General features: G+C 37.0%; 1 protein-coding gene across 2 annotated transcripts in view; it reads left to right on the forward strand.

The window, feature by feature from the left end:
- Nucleotides 1–399: 399 nt before the first annotated feature.
- Nucleotides 400–24,492, forward strand: part of LOC145205018 (titin-like) — a 128,906-nt gene continuing 104,813 nt past the window's right edge. For both annotated transcript variants that reach the window (XM_080077642.1, XM_080077643.1), the window contains exons 1-4: nucleotides 400–654; nucleotides 2,063–2,136; nucleotides 2,288–2,448; nucleotides 20,431–20,539. In XM_080077642.1, coding sequence (XP_079933768.1) covers nucleotides 436–654; nucleotides 2,063–2,136; nucleotides 2,288–2,448; nucleotides 20,431–20,539 — 563 coding nt within the window. In that variant the 5' untranslated portion in view covers nucleotides 400–435. The remainder of the gene's footprint in view (nucleotides 655–2,062; nucleotides 2,137–2,287; nucleotides 2,449–20,430; nucleotides 20,540–24,492) is intronic.

Genomic DNA, 24,492 nt, shown 5'->3' on the forward strand with positions numbered 1-24,492 from the left:
ATTGAAACCGCAGATTGCTTACCGTTTCCATTTCATTTTAGTGGCGCCATTTAGCTTTGTAGAATGTTGCTTGGTAGCCAATATGTCATGTATGTTCACGTAAAGGTTAATACATAAAAAGTGAAGTGGTTTGGTGTAGTTGTACTAAAGTTGTGACTGGCTCTTTTTATCGTTTACAATTGAGGGCAGGGCGTTTGACTGGATGTGTTATATAATATTGACATATTCAGCTAACTCAATTTTCTTGCTTTTTAGGGCGATAAATTAAAACAAAGAACTAAACAAGCACTGGTATGTACATTCTAGGTAGAGTTTCTTGGGTTAAATTTAGACTTTTACTTTATTTTGTAGTGGTTTAGTTTTCTGCAACAATAACTTTAGTTACCAGGTTAGTCCTCGTTCAAAAGGATATCTACATGGGGTAGACATTGCACTATGAGGTCATCGTACAACAATCGCACCTTATCCTCACCTGGCATAAACAACAACAAGAAGTCGACCTTACAGCGCCGCCCATCTATCACCAACGAATTTCAAATTCCAAAGCAGATTTCACGAAAGGACTCGGATAGATTGCCTGCCGTCCCTCGCTTTTTGGAGTCTGTAAAAAGCCTTGAATTATCTGAGGGGGAAACTGCCTACTTCGAATGCAAGGTATAAAAACTTTGATATTAATGCTCTTGTCACAATCCGCTGTTTTGTTAACTGGCTGTTGTAGTTATGAATTTGAATTGCTGTAGCAACCCATAAATGTTGGACCAGTGACATGCGATTTGTGCACAGTACGGCAATTTGTTTCAATTTAGATTGCCTTAAGTTGCGTGAGTACGGTTAATTTTAGACAATACAAGGTATTTTGTTTACGCACGGCTTTTGTGCAGGAAATAAACTGGAAATAAACTGTTTTTTCTACCGCCTTTTTTGTGTGTGTTTCGCCGCCCTTTTCGCTTTATAATAACTTGTGTTTGCAATGTATGTCATTACCCTGATGAAGGTGTTTCGTATGGGACATCGAAACGTTGGCATATTACAATAAAAAAACTGCCGGAAGAGCTAAAAATTCTGTTGAAACTGAACAAACGTTCAGGCCGTTAAACCTACGAACGATCAACTACGAATTAGTGAAACACCCTTGATAACTGTCACTTGGAGTAGAATCTACTCTATCTACTGATTAGATCAGGGCTTCCCAAACTTTTTTGATCGCGACCCCTTTTAATCTCTTTAAATTTTCCGCGACCCTTCACCAATATGATAGACAATGCAAAAAATACGTTTGTTGTATTTATAGAAACGCCTAATTCGAACGAAAACTAAAAACAACCTACTGGTACTCGGAGTCTACTACTTCACACGTCCAAACACCGATACCTTAATTTTAGCCTTTAGTTTCTATCACATTGTTTTGCAATTAGCCACTTGTCACAATTTCTTCGTGTGGTTTGGACGTTTGCTGTGCGTCGAGAAGTTTTAGTTTTAAGTAACTTGTTAGGGCGGAAAATGAAAGCAATTTATGTTTCAAATCATGTAGTGTTGACGCCTAACTGGTGTCACCTTCGACCAAGTTTAGGCCGTGCTTTGCAAACGGATATTAAACACTGCTTGAAAATCGTAAATTTATTACCTATTTTTATTAGAGAAAGTTATTGCCCCAAATAAACCTTAGTCTATAACTCTATATGTCATGTTTATGTTGCATTAAAATGCATGTGTATTTCAAAACAATTGCAATTGTTGCGTTTCAACCGATGTATGTTCGATCAATGGCGTCACTACAAGCGCGTTTGCTCTTAGCTGCTGGAAACGTTATAAAACCGACGTAACTTGAACAAAGATGACATTGTGACGTTATACAAAGGTCAGGGCCGGGGGTGTGCGGCACCCCCACACCCCCGTACTCTACACCAGTGTATGGAGTACTTTCTGCAAAATTAATACAGCTCTCTGCGACCCCTCAAGTTTGTTAAGCGACCCCTTCCGGGGTCACGACCCCCAGTTTGGGAAGCCCTGGAGTAGATGATTGTTTTGTTGATTTTATGTTACAAGTTTTGTGTGTTTCTAGATACGAGGAAATCCTGCACCTTCCATTTACTGGTACAAAGACGGTGCGTCGATAGCTGTTCCCAACCACAGAATGTATGTTGTTTTGTGCTTGTAACATTTTACAACTCTAACTCGTGTAGTTATACAAAAACAATTATAGTTTGGGAAAACTGAGGTTTGCATTTACGATTTTAAGATTGCACGTTTGTTAAAACAGGCAAAACTGTGAACCTTGTTTTTTCAGCTGGACAGAGACTTCGAGCAATGGCAAACATGCTCTGGTAGTAAAAGATGTTCTTGCAAGTGATAGAGGGACCTACCACTGTACTGTCATAAATCGGCTAGGAAGAGCCACCTCCTCTGCGCTACTAAATGTCCACATTGCATCAACACTACGACGAAAAGGTTAGTCAACTAATACTTGAAAGCACCTTTTGAGATAGAACCTTTGGGATGGGGTTAATGACAACTATTTTTGTGTTCAATTGACAGTTCTGGTATCTCAGATTAACACTAAACATATGCTACCAAACAAGCGAAATGTATTTAATACTTAAAAACACACCATGACAGAAAGATATTAGTACATCTGACATATGTTAAGTCGTGAACTGAAACTGTAACTGGTGTTTTATGAAACTGTAAGTAATGTACATATGTACACAAGACACTCATATAGCTAAATCACAAAAGGATAGACCTGTGTATTTTACCATATGCGTGGACAATGACTTAAATTTCATGCGGTTAAATTTGAACTTGTGTCCATTGATTTTTTACAACGCAAGAGAAAGCGGTTTACTCTGGCGTATGAGGTTTGGGCTAAAAAAGGCCGGGTCCTCCAAGCAAAGACAAATACACATGGCCGCCGCAAGAGTATCTTCAAAGAAATAAGTGACAGAAAAAAGGGAGCGTACAGCGAGTCGCGCAGAAGTGCTGCATCGCTTTGCGTTCCACGTGTTTGTGTTGAGGTTACTTTAGCGCACACTGATGCATTTGTTTTCGTGCAAGGCTGATTTTCGAGCGCAACACAGAAGAGTACATTTGCAAGTTGAAAAGTCACCTACTTTTTTTAAGATGTATTTAATAAGAGTTGTAATGCTATTTCGTTTTAAGGGGTTTCATTCTATTGTTATTGCAATTAGAGGTAAAAAGTTGCAAAAACGTTCTGCTGTTGTAAATCTTTGTTCATAAAGAATTTCATCAATTGCAGTGTCTTAGGTTCTTATAGCTATCATTTCAGTAGTGCGACCTGTGATTTCTTTTGAATAGAAACAGACTGCCCAATGCAATTCTCAGGTCTATTTTTCTTTCTTGAAGTCGACTTTTGCCGTAGTTCTGTTTGTAATGAGCCCTTTTGTCAGAGCCGTCCGAGGTCCTGATGGATTTACATCTTTAGATCTCCACGCCATAAAACCACATATCTCAAATTCATGTTTGCTCAAGGGCAGGGCCTTGGAGCCAAAAGGTTGCCGTCGCTGCAGAATCAGTTTGCTGTTTGTCTACAGACGAATTAAGACTACGTTTTAATACTGGTTCTCGCATGATGAATAAGCATTTTATTGCAACGTTTGTCTTAAAATAACCTAAGAATTGTGGAACTGTAAAAATGTTTTTTTGCAAATTCATTCAGATTGTTGTTTGTCACAAGGCAGTTACATTATTATAGTATATACTGGTAAACATCTTGTTGTTTTTTAGCAGATTTTGCAGGTATTTTATGAGTTTTTGTCCAAAAGGTTACAATAGTTGAAACAGACTTTTTTTGCTTTGATCAGATTGTAGCCAAACATTAAGTATTAAATTCAAATAGTAGTGTTTATGTATATCGACACGCCATAACCAGATTTTACTACCGTGAAGACCCTTTGGACTGACCACGAGTACAAGGTAAGTCTCTAAAATTGCTAGTTACAGTTTAACTAAAAACTAATGCTATCGATTAGGTATTGTTTGCTTTTTGGCACTTAGGTGTCCAGCGACCACCTTTTGTAAAGCTTTTTGTTTGTTGATCACTCCAACTAAGTATAGTTCGTTTCTGGACATTACTTTGCTCAGGCTTCTATCTCTTTAAGTACTGGCCACCGTTTAGGTCCTTGGGTCGGTAAGTAGGTTACACACCGTTCCTTGTATGTTGTAATTAACCTCGGGCAAATTTTGTGATCCTAATGGCACTTGCCGGGTTCTATTGCCCTAGGAATGACCTACTTACTTTTACTGGGGAATTTGTACTTAAATGTGCGATGATTGGATTTTTTGAACCTATTGTTTAAAGTTTAAAGCCGAAGAAAAATTGACAACATAAAGTTGCTTATCGTTAAGCTATACCAATACATTAAACAATAACAATTGTTATTCACTTGTAATACTCGAACGTTATGAAAATATAACTCCAACGTTATGACATGCTTTTAGTTTCATCGAAAACAAAAGTTCCAGATAGTAAAATGTTTTTTGTTTTATTGCTAAAAGTTTTGACAATAGCTGTTGTTTTCTCTTAATAAACCGCAAGCCTGTGTCTAGTGTACTAATTGGTTTAATTCATTTGAAATAAATTTAATTCAGCGCAAGGAAGGGGTTATTTTAATGCAGCTTGTACATGTGCGCAAAACGTTTTGGAGAAATGGGTTAGAATATCTTGCCTATAAAAGCTCTGCCCTTCGCACAAACCTCATAGCCACAAACTTGCGGCGTACGAGTGATTACGCATCGTCTAAAACCTGTCACCATAAAAGGTTAACAAAACGTACGATTGTGCGACAGCGAATTGCTTTTCACTTACGAACCCGCGTTAGATGTTAGCTTAAACAGGCCGAATACAAACTATTTTGTTTGAAAAACAACATGACATTTGGTCATCTCAACCCCTGGATGCTTGGTGCTTGATTGTTTGCCTATGGTTGTAAAATAGTCTCTGAAAACAGTAGCTATAATATTCAATGAAATGCAATGCAGTTTTGGGGTTTCAACACTATTGCTTGATTTTTCAGACACATGTTTGAAATTTCTAGTTTTACTTCACTGGGTCAACAATGATATACATCAATTAATATCTCTGTAAGTTACTAATGTATGTAAATAGGTCAACCACAGGCAGCGCATGATTTCTACACATTACAATTATCGCTATTACTCGAATATTTTTTGTCCAAAGGGCTGTCTGTTTTACTTGCATAAAGAAGGTATTGTCTATGGAGGTGCTGAATCTATTGCCTTAATATTTTCGGTCTTAAAGTTGATCATAAAGTTTCATTAACGTTAACATAATGTGGATGGAAATGTTAGTCTTTCTTTTTGCATGTGCGTTTTTCCCCGTAAATTGTCACTCCAGGAACGACTAAAGCTACGACATCAAATTTTACGTCTTTCGAACCGCTTGTATAACTTTGGTCAACGAAATAGTTAGACAAGATTCAAACCACTACTTTGTTGTGTATCACTTCATATTTTGCCAGTATAAACGACCCTGCACAATTTGTGGGGAGTGTCGTTTCGTGCATAAGTCCCTTATCGCGGTTTCAATTGGCTCATGCAACACGACGTTCCAGAGCTATGTGGGGAAACAATTTGCCGTGATGATTTGGCCCCAGGCAGCATTGTTGTATATTTGACGCCTGAAAAACATGCAGTTTATGGCCAGGTCATGTACCGCGTTTTGATGATACGGATAAAGATTTTTACAAGATAATTTTGTTTTACAAATGCTCATGCATGTTCAAAAATGTCTTTGAACAGAAAGTACATTGTTTGATATTTTTGTTACTTTATTTCATTAATTATATTCATTACTGTTAGTGAGATGTTTGCATTTTAGACCCCGAGAAACAAATGCCTACATCATAAAATCTTTTATTACTAAAAAGCCCGACATGTGTGCTATCTTTGTAGGTAAAAAGTAAATTTTCATCTACGGTTTGTCCAGCAGTTTTAAACTTGTTACCTTTGATTTTTAAAATTCAAAGTGTAAAAGGTTCCAGATGATTTGACAGCCAAGTTGTATATCTCTTCAACCACTATGAAACAAGTGTTAAGTTTACAGCTTTAGTAATAGTCGCTAGATGGAGATAAAGCGCTGTTTCAATTGTTTTTCTGATTTTTGGTGAAACTTTCAGCCCTGTTGTTGTTTAATCCAATATTACTTTTGAACATGTTTAGTTCGTTTGTTATTTCTACAGATATGTGTTTACAAACTATTTACGGTTACCAACGTTTGTTGAAAAAAGGTTTTTAAAAGTAAGTTTTTGATGATAATTCACAAACCTACTGGCACTATTCCTCTTACGGCACGATATACTGAAAAAATATTCAATTCAACATGTACATAGAACCCAAAAATATATTGTCAAAAATTGCAGTCTAAAAGGGCTGTTAGTTGCCAACGGGTTTTCGCTTTTAACCTAATAATCCTCGTTTCGTTTCATTATTGAAAATCCTCGCCTCGTTTCATTATTTGTCCAGAAAACTCGCAAATTATTATCGCACAACAGTCGGCCGACTCTGACGCCAAAACAAACAGCGACCACACGCGCTCTGGTGACAAATCACCTGGCTATGACGTCACAATCACGTCATTCGAGCTACGTTCGTTTACTGAACGCTGACGGACCACAGACCGCGTGGTTGACATGTTTTTCGAGTTCGCAGGACAACGATTTTCAGGTTTTGTTGATTAATGGACGTTGCTGATAGATCACTAAGCGATTTCGTTGGTTACCTGCTTCGCAAACCTAGATTGTACGGAATGTGTTTGATGCAAACATTATACTGCCTATATCATTGGCGTTGTCCGCTTTTATAACTTTGAGATTTTTGGAAAGTATTGATATTACGGATTTTTTTCATTCGTTACGGTTTTGCGTCTACAACGCTTTCCCTAACGCACTCCTTTTGCTTTACAACTAAAATCCACGCCATATATATGTTCTTTATGATAAAAATACACGCAATTTGTAAAAAAATTGCATATATTTCCTCATTTTTTTATTAACTGGATGAAAAGCTTTTTCGATTCATTTGTTTGTGAAAAACGTTGGGCACGTCTGGACATCTTAGGGTTATAAATCTTTGAAGATTATTGTTGTCCACGTTTACTGCTGGTCAACTTTTGACCTGAGAATGTGTAAATACGGCGCAAACTCCTGACCAGCGAACCAAGTGTAAAACTGTAATTTTCCGTTCGCTATGCTGTTTTCAAGCAACTTAACCTGATTAAGCAATATTTTTTCTTGTCGTTTTTTTTCTATGTAAACAGGACGTTGGTAATTTTTTTCCGTATGAGTCTGAAAAGACAGTGTTGTTACAGTAAGAAATAGGGTGAAGCTATGTTGTAAAAAGTCTTGATCCGGTTTTACATTAAATCGTGTAGACCTGTTAACTTGAGAAATGTTGTTTTTTAGCATTAAGCAGAAATAGTTATTGTTATAATTGGAAACATACGTGTCAGTAGTATTGTAAGTAGTTGCGCAAGTGAGAAGATTTGTTGCATTGAAATCATATGCTTTGTTTAAACGCCGTACGAAAAAAACAACCAACTAAACACATTTTTTGATGGCTTCACGAAATATCAGAAATAAATCTTAGAATAGCCGCTGTATTTAATTGTTAAACAAAGTAATGCATTTTGCTTTTGAAAGTATTGTCCGTATATCTGAAAACGAAAGTGTTGTAAAAACAACGTATGGGATTGAATTTGATTCTTTCAAATGCACCAAACAACTTCAGTATCGCAATTGCTCAAATCTGCAAAAACTGGCAGTCCGTGTTATCGATATGATTCCTTTCATTTGAACTGTAACACTTAAAAAGAGTTGTGGTATATCAAATTAGCCACCCTTGCTACCGCAAGGACACAACACTTACGTTTTACCATAGGAAGTGGTAAAAGATTTGCACTCAGTTAGTTCGCTAACGAGTCCTTATCTGATACCACAAGCACCATTGAAATCGATTCTGTCCTAATAATCCCTTTTCTTTTTTGCTTTGTTTTTTGACTGTTATAGGTTTTAGGGCTTGGTTCTGTGGTGTTGCTTGCACAGAGAAAATTAACAGCAATTGTGTTTTTTAACGCTAGCAATGCTAACGTTAAGCAATTAAGGAAGCGCAAGTTCCAGTCACATTAAAAACAGTTTGTTTCGCTCAGCTGTGTTTGATACTTTACTTTGACAGAACAGGCAGTTTCGTAAATCTTGATAAATATTTTTAATAACTTTGTTAACATAGTTTTGTTGACAACTTTATGGCCATCTGTGTATATACGCTAAGAATATGTATCTGCATTGAGTTTTTAGGGCCCAAAAACATTTTTTTGCTGATTAAAATTGGCATTGATGATATGTAAAGTAATTTCTAAATTTTTCGTTTTTTGTATTGGCGCCTTTTAACGCCGTATTATTTTTGTGTTAATACAAACGTACAGTATTGCTAAAAACACTCGATTAAATTCGTTTTCAACCGTAATCTTTGTGTTCCTGAAATTTTTGGTTTGCATGATAACGTAAAGGTTTTATTTTTAAACTTACACGTAAATTGCCTTGGCGTGGAAAACGTAAACAAGCGACAAGAACCCAACCGTAGAAACCAAACACTTAGTCGAAATGATGTCATTTACCTTTTAACGGTGGCTGTAATCCCTGTGCGACGTCATTCGTTTGAAACTGTTTCGTTTCGGATGAGCGGAGGCAGAGTGTCCGGAACAAGCCCTCGTTTGATCGGATCTCCGGCGTCGCTGTGAAAAATTAGCTTCGTCAAGAGCGGGACGACTTTTGTTGATTTTGTGACGCTTCGACTGTTTCCAAGCTTGTGTTCTGATACAAAAAATTAGCAAATATTTCTTTAATTTTGGATTTAACTACCTTTATGACGACTGCAAGCCAGCTAACTTGAAATTAGTTTAAACAATTAAAGGTTATGTGGCTCACACTTTAAAACATGATTGAAAGAACATAAAATTGCTGTATGTTGTTACATATGCCGACCAAGACAACATAGGTTTGTATTTTGTTGTACGATCATCTTTTGCTGTTATTAGATACTCAATGTACTAATACTAAATGATGCAACGTTACACATAATGATGTTGCAAGGAAGTTATAATTTAAACTCTTAGATCTTGATTTGTTTTAACACTAACATTCAATTGAGATTGCCAACTCGTAACTGATGTCGAGTATCCTGGGTTCGAATCCCGTGAACGTCAAAGGGCAATTTTCAGTTCTCGGACTGCCGCCTGATTGTCGAAAAACACACACAATGGATTGAATGTTGCAAAGTTCCAAAACCAAATTGTAATTTTTACACTCTTCGAAAATCCTGACCAAATGTAGCCATATTAAGAGGGCAAGATCAAAAACGTCTTTAAGTGAAGAAACTCCTTCAGTTTCTATGATAAAGAGCCACATGTATTACCATAACAATAATCGAAGAATGTAGCATACCAGCCTACTACATCATTTATACACGTCAGAAAAAACTGTCTGAAACAGCTTGCCAAATACCAATTCTTATCCACCTAGATACGGTTAAGCCCTATTAAGGTTCCAACCTTATCGGGCTGCGTTATCTCGTTCAACACTGTTGGACTTCCGCATTATAAGATCAACCTCTATTGCTGTACAAAATATGTCGACACTGGAGATAAGGTCCCTCTGGGAACCACAACGTGCATTGTGTTAAATCGGAAAGTGATTACTTTCCATCGGTTCTGTTTTGCAAGTTTTCACGTTTTCGGAATGTTTATTTACATTCACGTTTTTTGATGATGCGAGAATTTTTGGTGTTTGATTAATTGTGAGTTTGTTGAAATATTTGTGATGTTTTGATCTTGTGGTCTATTATAACGGCAATGCTGTTGAGCTATGTGCCAAGTGAGACCCTCCCCTGCTTGCGTCAAACTGATTTTGGGTTTTTAGATGCGCGTACCCCTTTATCTCAAAGATACATGGGAAACTTATAGTGGTTTATGCATTCTTGAGTAATCTATAAATAAACTGTTGCTGCCAGGTATAATGTGTCATCAAATAAAAAAATGTTGTGTAATCTATGTCTACGGACAAATCTATACGAGAATTTATGGACCAAACGACAAAATTTGTATGTAGGCCTATTCGGTGGTAATCACTTTTCTTTCAAATTCACATCACCATTTAGTGTATGTTGGATGCATACGGTAGTAATGCGTTATAAAAAAAAACTATTTGTGTATGCACGCAATGTATGAAACCACATGCAAATATGCCACTTGAAATCTCGGGACAAAATGTCAAAAATTCCAAACGTCTCTTCATCAGCATTTTGCTTACCCAAACACAAATTCTTTACCCCCCCCCCTTACGTGCCATTGAACCACGTCCTGTAGGTCATCATGCACATGTGCCATCGGCAAAAATGCATCAACTTCCCCTATCTAGTTTCGCGTAACACCGACAAACTTACTCATTTGCGGCGGATGTGTTTTTTCCGTGTGTGTTGCTGCTCTTGTTATCTTCCCTGAATCCCATGACGCTTCATGCCACCCGCTTATGCACCCAATAAACTTATTGGGTGGTCCGATACCCAACTCCAATTGATTTGAGTGACACATGCAATGGTGTAGTAGACAAATTGTCCCGTTCATTTTTATGAAAGCTTTCAGTACTTACCAAGCGAAGCCACATTGTTAAGTTTGAAGCACGTTGTTGTCATTCATTCTGTTTTGGTTTAAAAAATCTTTCTTGCGGGTGTATGGTTGTTTTCTAAGTTAATCTAACGTTGTTAAATGCGCAGTCCAAAAGCGGTTAAAACAGTGAGCAAAAAATTAGAGCCATTATTTGTGTTTTAAATATGACTGGGTTTCTAAAATCACTTTTTTCATCATCAGGTCGTCAGATATAATGGCAACAGAAGTCGTAAATGTCGACGACCTGAAGGTGACAAAAGTAATTGTCGAAACGTAGTCAAGTTTTATACACAAATTTGGCCCTGATTTCAAAACCGTGCGTAGTGTACCTAGGGTTAAAACAGTGTTTATGCAACAGTGAGGTCATTTTGTTTTCGTTGGAATTAAAAAGCTCATGCAGGTGCCCAATAGTGAAATAACCCACAGAGAGTTCCCAGAAGATCGTTCCGTTCCACACCCCAAACGCGTAACAACAATTCGTTTGTTAGCGCAGTATTTACTCTTGCGATTCCGATTTCAAACCGCGGACGTTCGCATTTAGCAATAACACGTATTATACTTCTAACAGGTCGGGTACACTAGTTTTACCTAACAGGTCGGGTACACATTTTTAAGGGGGCGTAAGGAGTTGACTTTGACCTGCATATATTTAAACTGTTTGTGCAAACTTTTGACTGCACTCTGTCGATACACCTTTTGAATTTGTTTTTATAGGTATTTTTTAGTTTCGTTTCTAGTTACCGTTACTTATCAACAAATAGAAGTTTCAAACCCACCCCTTTCACCCTATTTCAGCCCCTCATATACGTTTGCAAGGGTTGTCATTTCTTCGACATGGGCCACATAATGCGCTGACCCCAAAGATAAAGTTACGGTCGGTAAGAGTAAGGCTTTCCTATAGCACATGCTCTGTACAGTGGTGTACAAAGTCATCACATGTGTTTCCTTACTTTCGAGTACAGTAAATAGTAAACAGGTGTATGGAATTACAGTATCTGTGATTAGGAATGTGTGGATTATGCTACGGTGTCAAGTTCGTATGTTTAGTGATGGAAGAATCGTGTTTTAAGTGCGCGCTGCCTTTTGGGAGAGTTATGCGTTTCGTTTTGACCCCGACCTTTCACAACTTGCACACTGTGCCTATGACTATACAGATTACGGCCACAAAATCTTTGAACCCTATTGACTAGTTATCACATTTAACCACCTGCATAAACCACACATTTACATGCACCTGCATAACTGTAACGAATCCCTAGGTACATTACTTATTTTTTGGTCGAAACGTTTTAACAGTAGGAATAATTTGCTTTATTTTTGTATGCTAATATATTGTTATAATGCATTTAAACAGTTAAAAAATGACCATTTTCCGCATTTGAAATGTTAAACGTATTCGATGAAATTGTTTGATTTAAATTGCTAGTTTGCTCTTTTTGAATTTTTGCACCAATTCTGTACAATTTTAAACTGCTTGGCCCTACCACATAGCAAGGAACTTAAAATGATTGGCAAATAGTAAAAATAGTATTGGATAGGTACAAAAATTTCCAAACTATTTGCCTATCATACGTGACACAAGCCATATATTTTCAAGCAAAAGTTTAAAATGGGAATCAAACCTCCTAACGAACAAGACAAGTCATTATAAACACAACAATTTGTAGGCGACCATAATATTATCTTTACCAGTGAAATAGAAGCGAGGTCGATAAGAGCAAAACGAAAACAAAAGTAAACGCTACCTGCTGCGAACCGATCACGGGTCTCTCTCTCAGTCCCTTTTTCGATTGTTCTTCAGGCGTTTTCAAAACACACAATTCGGTAAACTTGGTTTGCGATGTGGTCTACATTTTGTGCTCAATGAATTTGTGCATGTAGTGTTGCTATTTGTACGGTTTAGTCGAAATAGTTTTATGTTCGATTCAGCTGTATTTAGTTAGTGAATAACTTTGTTTAAACACTACTGGGAGTAAATCGTAACAAAAGTATACACATAAAATTTAAACACCTTGGATTTAAGTAAATATGTTACAACTTGTGTAATTATGCAAACTTTTGATCCTATGTAATGAGTGCAGGTTTATGGTCTAGTTTTTGTTCTTTTATGACAGTTTCAGAACTTTTGTTCAGAATATATAAGGCCGATGCGTACAGGGTAATGTACGTTCAAAGAGAGGTCAAAGAGACGAATGTACAAATTAAAAGTTTTTAGGATACATAAGGAACATACCTATAGCCAAGTTTCACTGAAAAATATCATTACATCGAGATGACATAAGATTTACAAACACGCCAGCAGCCTTGTTATAGCAGAAAGTCCGGTAATAAAATTAGGTGCCATTATAAAGGCTGAGCTGAATGATTTATTACCTGAGCTTTTCATGTTTACCTTGTTTTACGCAGAGCGCCTGACTTGAGTTTACTTAAACTGTCAAAACATAAGGTGAAATCTTTTAAACCTGTTGTTCAGGGTGCATGCACTGGCGGCTGATGTTTGTAAATAATAAGCCTACCATCAAGGCATGTCACTTCACAAGTTGTGTAAACTGCACCTTTTAATCTAATTTCTCAGCATTCTTCGTTTGCATTTAGAAAGGTTTGACCTCGTTGACCTCTCGTTTCATCGGTGACGTAAGAAAATATTTTTATAGCCAACCTGGGTATTGTGTGTTTACGAGTTTGACATTTTGCTCAAAGTGAAAAGGATAAGTAGTTCTTGAAGTGGGTTATGTGTGCGAGTTACAGCTTAGTTCAGCATCATTCGCTTGCAGGAGTACTGGTGTAATTCAAATTTCATTATCACATTAACACTTACAGTACCGATGCCTGTTGAAATATTGATGTGATTCAAAAACATACTAAAGTAGTGGTGGAAATAAAGTTTGAGTAAAAAAGGATGTCTGTTTTTCAGAAAATATCCAGGTTAACATGTAGCATATTTAAGTATTCACCATATAGTGAGGGAAATAGCAAAATGTTATTTATAGTTGAGTCAAGAAGAAAAGTGTTGATAGTTTATGTTATGGATGTAGGTATGATATTTGATGCTTTGCAAGAATATAAGTGAAAAACGCCCGGTAGCCTAAAATGATTTGAGGTCTTATTTGACAAAGAAAACTGTTTGAATGTTATATCTTTGATATGCTGACCGTGCTAGCAGGTCTATACATAAGAATATGAATTTCGATCCGTAAATGCATGTGAACTTTACAACATAGCGCCAAATTGACAATAATTTTGATTGACTTAGTTTTCGTTTCCTAAGCACCATGTTCCACTATCTCGACAGTTGAGACAGCTAAATGCGTAGATAGGTTTGCTTGTTTGTAAATGGGATTAAGTTTAGCGCTCGACTAGTTGCTTTTCAGGCAAGCAAATTACGGGGAAATCTGCAAGGTTTAATGACATCATTGAGGTTAAGGTCACTAGAGCGTGTGTGCGCATTGTTGTGTGACAAAACACGTGATTTCGAACTATGTTTTTTGGTTTGCATGTTGGTGTTTTGTGTGCTGTGGAATCTGATATAGTCAGTTGGTAAACGTATTTAGCATATTTTTAAAGTTGCAATGAAAGTTACCTAGTTATATGCCAGTTTTAAAGTTAGCTCACATAATTCTTCAATTTAGGCCGGGTACGGAACTGAGTAAAGGGTGTTCAGAATTGTTTTTTTTTCTTCGATACTTATTTTGACATGTTAACAGTATGCTTGTCGTTCCATAAAATACCAGTATAACGTACCATTGTACAATCTTGTTTAATTAGCTTCTACACGTGTCAGTTTGATTTTCTAAGGAATAAATCGAGCATTATTTAGCATAAAAGCTGAGACGAAAAGTGTAATGTTTTGTGTAGTTAGTTAAACATTTTGAACAGGTGACAAAAAATGAGCGTAAAAGCTCCGTGGTAAAACCTGCGCCTTGCTCTCACATCAAAGTCCACTAGAATAAACTGTTTTCTACACGCTTTTACGGGTGATTTAACCAGTGTTTCATGCTTTGATCGTGAAAAACATGAGCCAACTTGCCCGTCTGGTGTTTGTATGTACACTTAAGGTTATGATTCTCAAGCACAGTGGAGTTTACATTTCTAATGTGAATTGTTTATTTGTATATTTCTTGTTGATAAAACATGTGGTCCAGTGAGGAGATTTGATGTTGTTGTTTTTATCGTAGGCGTTTGTATCTTCTTTACAGACAGCAGTATTTTAGCAGCTTTTGAATGGTTTAGTTTAAACGGCATTTTATCAAAACGTGTTTGGTGGGTTTTTGAGTATTAAATCTAAGCAAAATTAGACGTCGTTATTACGTACGCTTTTATGACTTGCGCAAAAAAAAAATTCACCTGTCTGGATCAAACTTTACAAAAAAACGATTTTCTCGAAAAATATTTATTTAAACGACGTAAAACTCTTGGTAAGTTGTTGCACCAAAATTTGAAATTAGTGATTTTTAGTCTTCAGTTAAACATATTGGTTAAGTTCGTTTAAGTTCGGTAATGTGATACATTAAGAAACCTTTCCCCTTGCATTAGTTTGATCGTAAATGTAAATCATACAAATAACCTGACATGTTTATTGCATGTTCAAATATTTGACTTTCATATTACTTATTCTCCAACCCCGGCAACGGGTCCAATTACCTTTTTGAAACTTGGCAACACTCCTTAATTAGAAATGTCGTAAGGGTTATTATCCCACTTCCCTTAAGCTGCTGCCTTTATGGCGCCTACGAAATTTTCTTCAAGAGGTTACACCCTTTGGCAAATTGCATTCGAAAATACGCAACCCTTACATATTTTTCTCGATATAGTTTAAGGCAGCGGTTCCCAAACTGGGGTCCGCGGTCCTTTAGGGGTCCGTGAGGCAATTTTGGGGGGACCGCGAAGCGGTTGAAGTAATTCTATAATCTTATTTGGCGTCAGTTTGTGCCACTAAATAAGATTAAATCAAAGTAGAATTGAAAATCGAATGTCTCCATTGCTAAACAATGGCCTTTATTGAATGACAACTATCAAAAATGCAATTGTTCGCGCACAATCGTAATGTTTTTTGTCCTGTTTGTGATGTCTTTGGTTGGATGATTGTTATGCGCAATTTTGCATAACTGGCTAAAATCCTGCAATCAACTTTCGTTTTTATGAAATACACATTGAGGCTTAAGGACCACGAGCCCTCGAAATAATGGCAAAGGGACTGTTTTGAAAAAAAGTTTGGGAACCACTGGTTTAAGGCAATTCGTTTGAAAAGTAACGTTTTTACAGTTCTTTTTGTTCTGCATCTCAATTTTTGTTTCAATTTTAACGTTTTGAAGTCCTTAGTTGATGATATTTTTAACATTCAAGACTGATTTATGTGTACTAAAACTAGAAGGATAGCTGCAACTACAATCGCCTTCATATTTAGGAGCTTTGCTATTCGTTTAGCGATTGCCCAAACCGTTCAGTTTCTCTTATTTTCGAAATTAATAATTTAATATTTCGCCTAACCTTTCATACAGTTTTGTTTTGCTAAATTATCTAATCCCTTCATACAGTTTTGTCTTGCTAAATTCCTATACATTCAGCAAAATACAGGTTAAGGTTCAAATAAGGCGGATCAAACAATCAGTACGAATTTTGGTCACTGCCCATTATATTAGCTCTGCATTTAAAGTTTCTTAGCAATTATTGGATCGTGTATTCAAATTAGAAAGGTTTTTGCCTATTTTTTTACAAAGTAATAAATTTAACGATTTACAACTGAGAGCAATATTCGTGACACGATTCATTTACATATAAAAAGCAAACTGAAAAATTCTTTGCAAATATTGAAGTTTTATTAGTAGGAAAAATAGGAAATACTACTCGTCCGGGGTATAACTCGTTTCTATTCGGGTATAACTCTGTGACGGTCGTGCCAATACTCGTCTGTACAAATATCAAAATTACTTAATTGATGTGAGTTGGCTTTAGAAAGGCATTCTTTCCGTACACGGGTATTAACACCTTTGCTATCACTAAATCAAATCCACTACTTGACGCAGTTCGCGCATCCACAAACGATTGCTATCTAAATTTGATTAAGTGTCTGACAGCACGCGCGCTATGGTGATCTATTGCGAGATAAAATTAAATTCCTAAAGCTACTTGGCGTTTCAATTCACATTTAGCCGCTTAAGTTGAGATGCGAAGGATTATACCGATTTGAAACGAACCGTTTTGTCTGTTTACTTTGAAAAACAAACTACAGAGAACAACTATGACCAGTTTGAATTTTAGCATTTAGTTGAATTTTTGAGTACATTTTTTGCTGGTCTTACAAAGATATTTAAAACGGAGTTTGTTTCTAACGTTTGATCCCGCCAGCTAACAGGAAACTTAGCAAATCAAAACAAAGTATCGTCGTTTCGTTAGTGATTTTTTCTGAATTACTTGTAACACTGCTTTCCTACGGTTAGTTGTGCTTCATTGAACTGTGTTGTTTTAATCTGGGAGACTTGCGTTTTTCGTGTGTTTTAGCTTGAGGTTTTTACCGCAAATCTGTTTGCTGCAAAACTGGATTTGCGAACGTAGTAGGAAAACAATTGTGTTTTTTTCCAGAATTGTATCCTTCTTACTTTATGATAAAATACCCTTCTTACTTTATGATCAATCAGTAAACCAACTGCTTGAAAGCATTAGTTCTCATCGTAAGTAGATAACCTTCCTGAAACTCTTGCAACCAAATCTCTGCGCCTTTCAACATTTGAACGAGAAAGGTGCAAGTCAGAATTGTGTCTGCGATAAGAGAAAGTCTGTGGGCCAACATTTTGCCGCACAAACCACTTCGAAAACTGGCCAAGCGTGTTCAGGTGACCCGATGTAGTCAGTATGTTAGAGAAAAGTTTCGGGAAAGACAGGAACAATTTTTAAGCATAAAGACGTAACATTTTGGTTGTTGTGTACATGTAGATTTAGTTCGAACGATTTAGTTTAGTTGCTGTCAAGGAGATTTACTTCGAACACAGAAAGTCCCGGGTTTAAATATATTTAGTAAGTCAATGTGCAGTTTACAGTTATAGAGCAGGTTCCATGGTCGGACTTTTCCCTCATACTTATAACAAATCGGATAATGTATTCAAAAAAAGGGTCTTTATGGCTTGAAAGGTTGTAAAACTGTGTGGTCTATGTGCTTGTTGCAGCGGCCTGGTATACGATCAATAGGTTTTTAATGTGCCCCATACGCCAGGCATGTCAGACATTTAAAGTTTTGGGTCTTTAATGCCTTTGTTGCATCAAGTAACATTATTGTACGTCTAATGTATAGTGTATGTTTCTAGTGTGAAACTAACTTTTCTAGAGATTTTCTAAGTCACAGCATTATGCAGTCGCTTTTGGTGTATTGAAGCTACAAAAGTAAATAAACAAAACATACTGCAGTATTCATACAGTACCAAATACTGTATCACGCTATAACGACGCCATAACGCAGTGATAACCAATAACAAAACAACTTAGCAGAAGTATGTAATCATTTCACTAACGACAGTTAAACATTGTGTCTGTGCCAATGAACCAACACAAAAGGATCATTGTTTTTCCGTATTTGGTCTGTCATTCGCATTGCGTACAAATTAAGTTTGGATAGTCGAAGCAGTTTCCGTTCAGTTGGGGTATTTGCAGCATTTCCAATTCCTACATCAGTTCACATCCACCCTCCGATGACCTTTTTCCGGCAGACAATTGTGACATCACTCAAGGCATTATTGGCGCAGAGTAGGAAGCACTGTGACGTTGCAAGTGCTTGAGGAAGCCAGAGCTTTGCGTTTGCGCTGTTGGCACGTTAATTATTTAACTGCGGTCACGTGATTATGAATGGTCATGCTACAGTGATTTGACCTGTAACAAGCAAGTTTGCAGAGAGATCAGCCAATCTGAGACATGATTGCTAAAAGCTGCAGGAAAGCGACGTTCTTGTCACATTGTAGGTAGATTTTTTGTACACTTAGATAGTAGGTACATTTGCTGTAGCCGAAATGCATGTGAGTTGAGGGACTTCGTGTTAACATTAAGAATTTTGAGTACAAAACATTAATTTGATTTTGTTTATGTACTTAATCGTCCCGTAAGGCTTTGACCAAGTTGAAACGGATTAAAACATATTCTTAGTGTTTTTAAAGAAAGCCAAAGAGTACAGCTTGACAGTGAACTTGAATTGTAATTCGTATTGGGCTTTTCACGTACAGGTCCAGGCTTAAGTAATGGGGAGCAATCGGGCCTGACTATGCTCCAGCCTTATGTGTCGTAATCTCAACTTGATTAATCTAAGTTTCGGACATAATTCGGGCTTTATTTCAACAAAAATTTCGAGTTTAGTCCGGCGTTTGGACTTTTCCATGTCCTGTCAAATGCTTACTCAGTTAACCTGATTGTCAACAATACACGTCGAAACTATTTTTAACTTGACCGGCTATTTTTGTGGACGAATTGGTGGTGTATGTTGGCGCATTTACAAACAAAGAGTAAGCCGTGGGAATGAAATACACAGAAGCTTTGGTTAGAAAATTTGTTTGATGCAAACAAAAGGGAATTTTCCTAAGCAGAATATATTAGCACTCTGAAAGCAGGTCAAGCACTTATCTGATCAAACAGTTTAAGCGCTATAACATCTCAATTTACTTATTTGTTTACAAATTACTAGTCTTGTTGTGTAAGAAAATAACTTAAAATGTCGGGTTGGTCTTGTACCGGCAAACGGTGGCTGCTCTCTTGCGCTGGTTGTGTGCACTCAAACGCACTGAATCGTGACGAACGTAATGTGAATAACGTCATCAACATAAACAACAATCAGGAAAAGCAAACCCCTTTGATTGTCCCAAAGTTCGTCGAAGAGAAGAAATTGCCTAACGAGGAATTGTTGATTATACCTGATATCGCTGAGGGTGAGAATGCACGTTAGAAGATTTAAAACGTAACTCAAAGCCTCTTTTAGAATGTTGTATTTTGACTTTTTTTGTTTGGGTGTGCTAGTTAGCAAGCAGGAATGTTTTTTTGTGAAATACCCAAGTTGTGCATTCATGAGTGAATTTTTCATCAAATACATCTAAAAGCAATCAGTCACATATGACTGTCACATTTGTTGTACGCACAAAACATCAACAAATGCAACAGTCAAACACGGTTCCAACCCAGCAGCGGTCCCTCTAAACCAGCCACCACTTTCCCTTCTAATGACGCGTAACGTTGCGACGCCTTGTGTTGACAAACTGTGTGACAAACCCTACTTGACGATATGATGTCTTACAAGGGTCTGATTTCACGGCCCTACTCACAGTAGCTGTTGCACCTACCCAAACAACTTACTCATTTTTAGAGTTTTTTTTACAAAACCAAATCACTGTTTAAGATCGTTTGTCATACATACGTTGTGTTTGCTCATGTTTGATCACCTACACTGTTTTTTCAACACGTTTCACTTTGGTGTAAGCACATTACGCCATCGAGCTTGTTCAAATGACGTCATCTTCAATATTACGTCATCGAAGCAGTCTTTTACGCGGACGATATTTTGCCATACTTTATTATCTCAAAGTCTGCCTGATTTTACGGAAACGTTATTATGACGTCATGAAACAAAACGTCATCAGTTCAGTGTCTAAACTAAGTTGTTAAATTTAAAAAATTGAGTTTTGAAGAGATTTAAGGCAATTGGTAAACGTACAGCTGCAGTAGGCTTGTCGAATATGCATTATGACTTCAAATTTTCGTCTAAACAGATCCACCAATCATCAACGGCGTAAAATCACGTGTTCTTACAACCAGCAAATCGATCCGCAACTCTGCACCAGGAACACCCATTACCCACCAGAAGACAAGCACTCCAATGTAAGTTATGTCTTTGTAATCGAATATACTGCCGATAACATTATATTGACCAATAATTGATAAAAGTTGTTTATGGTGTTTTCCTTGAAATTGAAATACTGTATTGGCAATGCTGTTGCACAAAGTATCTTAAACTAACTGCGATTGTTAAAAAAATGGCAGTTCAAAATCGAAATGAATGTATTATGCACTACGTTCAAAGTAAAAGTGTTTTGTCTTGAGGTTTGTGAGAAATTTCGTGAGATTCGTTGGTGGTCGCACTAGGGTTTAAACTTGTTGATATAAGTCTAAGACTATCTTGTAATATGTTGTTGTACCGAAGCTTCCCACAACCGGTTGCACAAATGTTCCAACAATACACTGGTGTTGTTTTAGCTGATAGCAAAACCAATACAGTCAAGGTCGTCTTTAGGGAGAAAGTTTGGTTATTTAAGCTCCAAATATCATGTTGTTTTACCGGATGGGTCACACAAACTTACACAAAACGTCTAGTAAATATTTTAAACAAGTCTGTAATAAATAAAGGAGCGGATATCTTGATGACAATCATAACTAACTTTTCTATAGGTAGTAGATTTTATTTTACTGGTGGTGATGTATCAACATTAGAAATTGCAGTATAGTAGATAATATGGACATGTGACATGAAAGAACGCTAATGCTTTGAAATCCAGATCTAGTTCTGTAATTTAAAATCTCTATAAACTCGTATGTTGTCATGCAACGTGGTGTTGAAAAAGTGCAGTGTTGATTTGTTTTCTCTCTTATGAAACCCGTTGTTTACAAGCCTTAGTAGAAAACACTGCACTTTGGTGGTAACTGTGGTTCAACGGGTTTTCGCGCATTTCTAGTGATTGTAAAGTAGCTCTTAAGCGGAACAAGGAGATACTTGACTTTCTAGACGATTTTTTATGATAAGCTCAAACTTTTATTTCAACACTTCAAGCTAGGCATAACACACATTAATATATAATGTTGTAACGTCCTAAATGTTCGACGACCGTAGTTAGGAACTCTTGTCCGTATAGATTCCACAATCGTATCGATGTGAACGTTGCCACAGAATCTCTTGCGTGTAAACACGATTAAACGCGTAAAAGCTGAATTGTGGTAAAAAGAAGAGCTACGTGGCTAAGTTGCTAAGCTGTAAAACATATTGACAGATTAATATGTTTTAGTTTATTTAACATTTTATACTTTGACTTCACCCAAAGGTATGTATGGTGTTATGATTGGAACGGCCAAGCGCGCTTTTCGATCTAATAAGCCTTGTAGCTTGTCTTTTTACAATGAGGTCTCATATAACTGATATAAAACTTGCCACCAACGTCGCTATGAGGAGGACAAATGCCGGTGAACAAATAAAAATTGCGTGCTTAGAACTAGTTAAGGTATAGAGGTCATTTGTTGGCCGTCCAATGATTTATATCTCCCGCCTGTGCTTTGCTCGTCAATCTGTTAACAATTCTTCGATATCGAATCTCAGGAAAAATGTGTGCTTGAACAGTCCCCCGTTCCGGCAAATTAACAACTTATACCTTTTTATGTGGTTTTTTCTTTGCTGTACTACAGCAGCAATAAATATCATATAAGTACTGCTGTGGTCCAAAAGTTGATTTATGCAGTATGCTGTTGGTTACACATTTTTATTCGAAGACAATTTTTCTTGGAAAAAAAAACAGTACCCTCATGTAAGTCACTGTTTTTTTATCTATCGTTGACGTGACTGAAGTGCATGGATATAAACAGGTGTTACTGTTGTGCCCCTTCATATCACTGATGATGGCATGAGCATTTGCCGAAACGTTGAACAATAAAGCATGTCACTTTTTACGTCTATTTGGGCCGTTATTTTCATCATTAAACTTATGAACAAATCCGTACACAGTGATCTAAAATACCCTAATGCATTTGGCAAATGTTATTTGAAATTAGTGAATTAATCTGTTTTGTTTCGATGTTGTTTTACTTAACTGCTAATTTGAGCCAGTAGAGGATACTTTTTCAAACTCCCTAAATTACGTTCATTTCTGTCTTGGCATGTTGCCTTGCGTATTAGCGCCAGATGTTGATAAATTCCTTGTGAAATTAGCTTGGTCTGTTGCACTTGTTTCCACTTAACAACCTAAATACTTTTTCAAAATATCATGACCTCCTTTACACCTGAGTGCAAATTATTTTCTAAATATTTGTTTTTTGAAGGGTAGCCCGCCTGTTTAGACTTATTAGCACATCAACGTACGCTTGCATTTGAAGCATATATGTAAGATTCTGACGTGCTTTAAGTCAAAAAATGCTTTTATTTTAGTTTCTTATTTTTAAACACAAAGAAATGGTGTGTAAAATGCGCTTTTTTAACAATTTGTGCATCTGGTTTAAAAATAAGCTTCACTAACTTTGTATATGCAATACGGTGGTGCTTTTGGCAATCTTTAATAACGCGTTTTCTATACATGTTATTAAAATCTAAATTTGTTCAATAAATTCCCGTTAGCAAAAACGCGATTTTTGTCACTTATTTCGCACTTAACAACTTTGCTGCTAAGTGACGCTGGAGCCTTAAACAGAGCAAATCCGCTTCTGAGCAATCACTTGTAACTCAACCCACCTTCGCTTGCCTTAATCCCCGTGATCCTTTACTCGGTGTCAGATCGACCTCAAAGAAATGCACGGCAGAGGTCTGTGGGAAAATTCAGCTGTCAAAATAAGTTGAAACCGGAACACTTTGCAGCTCGACTCTGTTCGAATCCGATATCGAATGGCGCCCGTTAATTGGTTCCTCTCTCGTGGCTTAGATTCAGGTGTTCAAACCTTACATACAGTCAATGTTTTTCCTTTGACGGGTCGCGTGTAGTTAATTCCTTAAAGTAACTGTTATGTAAGTACAGGTACTCAATCAACAACATAAATTCATAACTGGGATCAGCTGTGAAGCGTTTATGCAAACCAGCAATCACGGTACACTCATATGTAAATCACAGTACGCCAGGCCCATTGAAGGCGCCAAAATCTAGGTTTTTCTAGTTACGCCTTGATGCCATATGGTGGTTAATACTTGGGATCGACTGATTCGTAATGTCGCCTTCAATGGGCCTGGCGTACTGTGATTTTCAGGTACTGATTGAAAGACGAATATCTAAATTGCGAGAGGTTTACTTACCTTTAATTCCAATAAAAAATTGTATATATTACAACCAAACATGGTAAGGTTACCTAAAAAGCATTATGCAACATATTGTATTTGTTGTAAAGCAAATATCTTTAGCACCGGTCAAAATTACGACATGAGACAATTTAATAGATTTTAAATGCTAAAATTACACATCAACCATGGGTTTGTATCGTCGTAAAGGCCACATCATGACACGAAATATTCTTGCTTATGGCGCTTGTATGCTATAGAAAACGTGGTCGTTGTGACACACAAAATTGATTGTGCTTCGATTCCTTGTTAAAGTTTATTGATGTTTTGCCAGTGGCATAATTTGCTACGATGTCACAAGGCAACAAATGACGTAACTGATAGCTACATATTTGCACGAAAAAGGTATTTAGTCTTCCTGTGCATTGCAAACGACCTCTTACGCACTCACCCGCTTAATCAACTTCGCATTAGCCTGTGTTCGTGATTGGCTCAAAGTTTGAAAACGACAAATTAACGGACATATATCGAAAGGTGCCAAAATTCCATGCACAATACAAATAAAATACATGTTTCTGTTTTGCATTCGTGTCAGACGTGATAGGAACGTTATGGACGGTTGTGTTTAGCAGTGAGTTATAAATATGAAAAAGGCGCGAATGGGACACTAAAACACAAGTACCGTTTAGTTAAATTGCTAGAAGATCTTCAGGTTTGATGTATTCAGGGCAACAACAGTGTATTTGTGGCGTGTATGTTGTCTAGCGACAGGGTCGAAAACTGTAGCATTACTTGGTCTGTAAATGGTGCT

The sequence above is a fragment of the Phallusia mammillata genome, chromosome 8 (genome assembly GCF_965637545.1).
Source record: "Phallusia mammillata chromosome 8, kaPhaMamm4.hap1.1, whole genome shotgun sequence".
Classification (NCBI taxonomy): Eukaryota; Metazoa; Chordata; class Ascidiacea; order Phlebobranchia; family Ascidiidae; genus Phallusia; species Phallusia mammillata.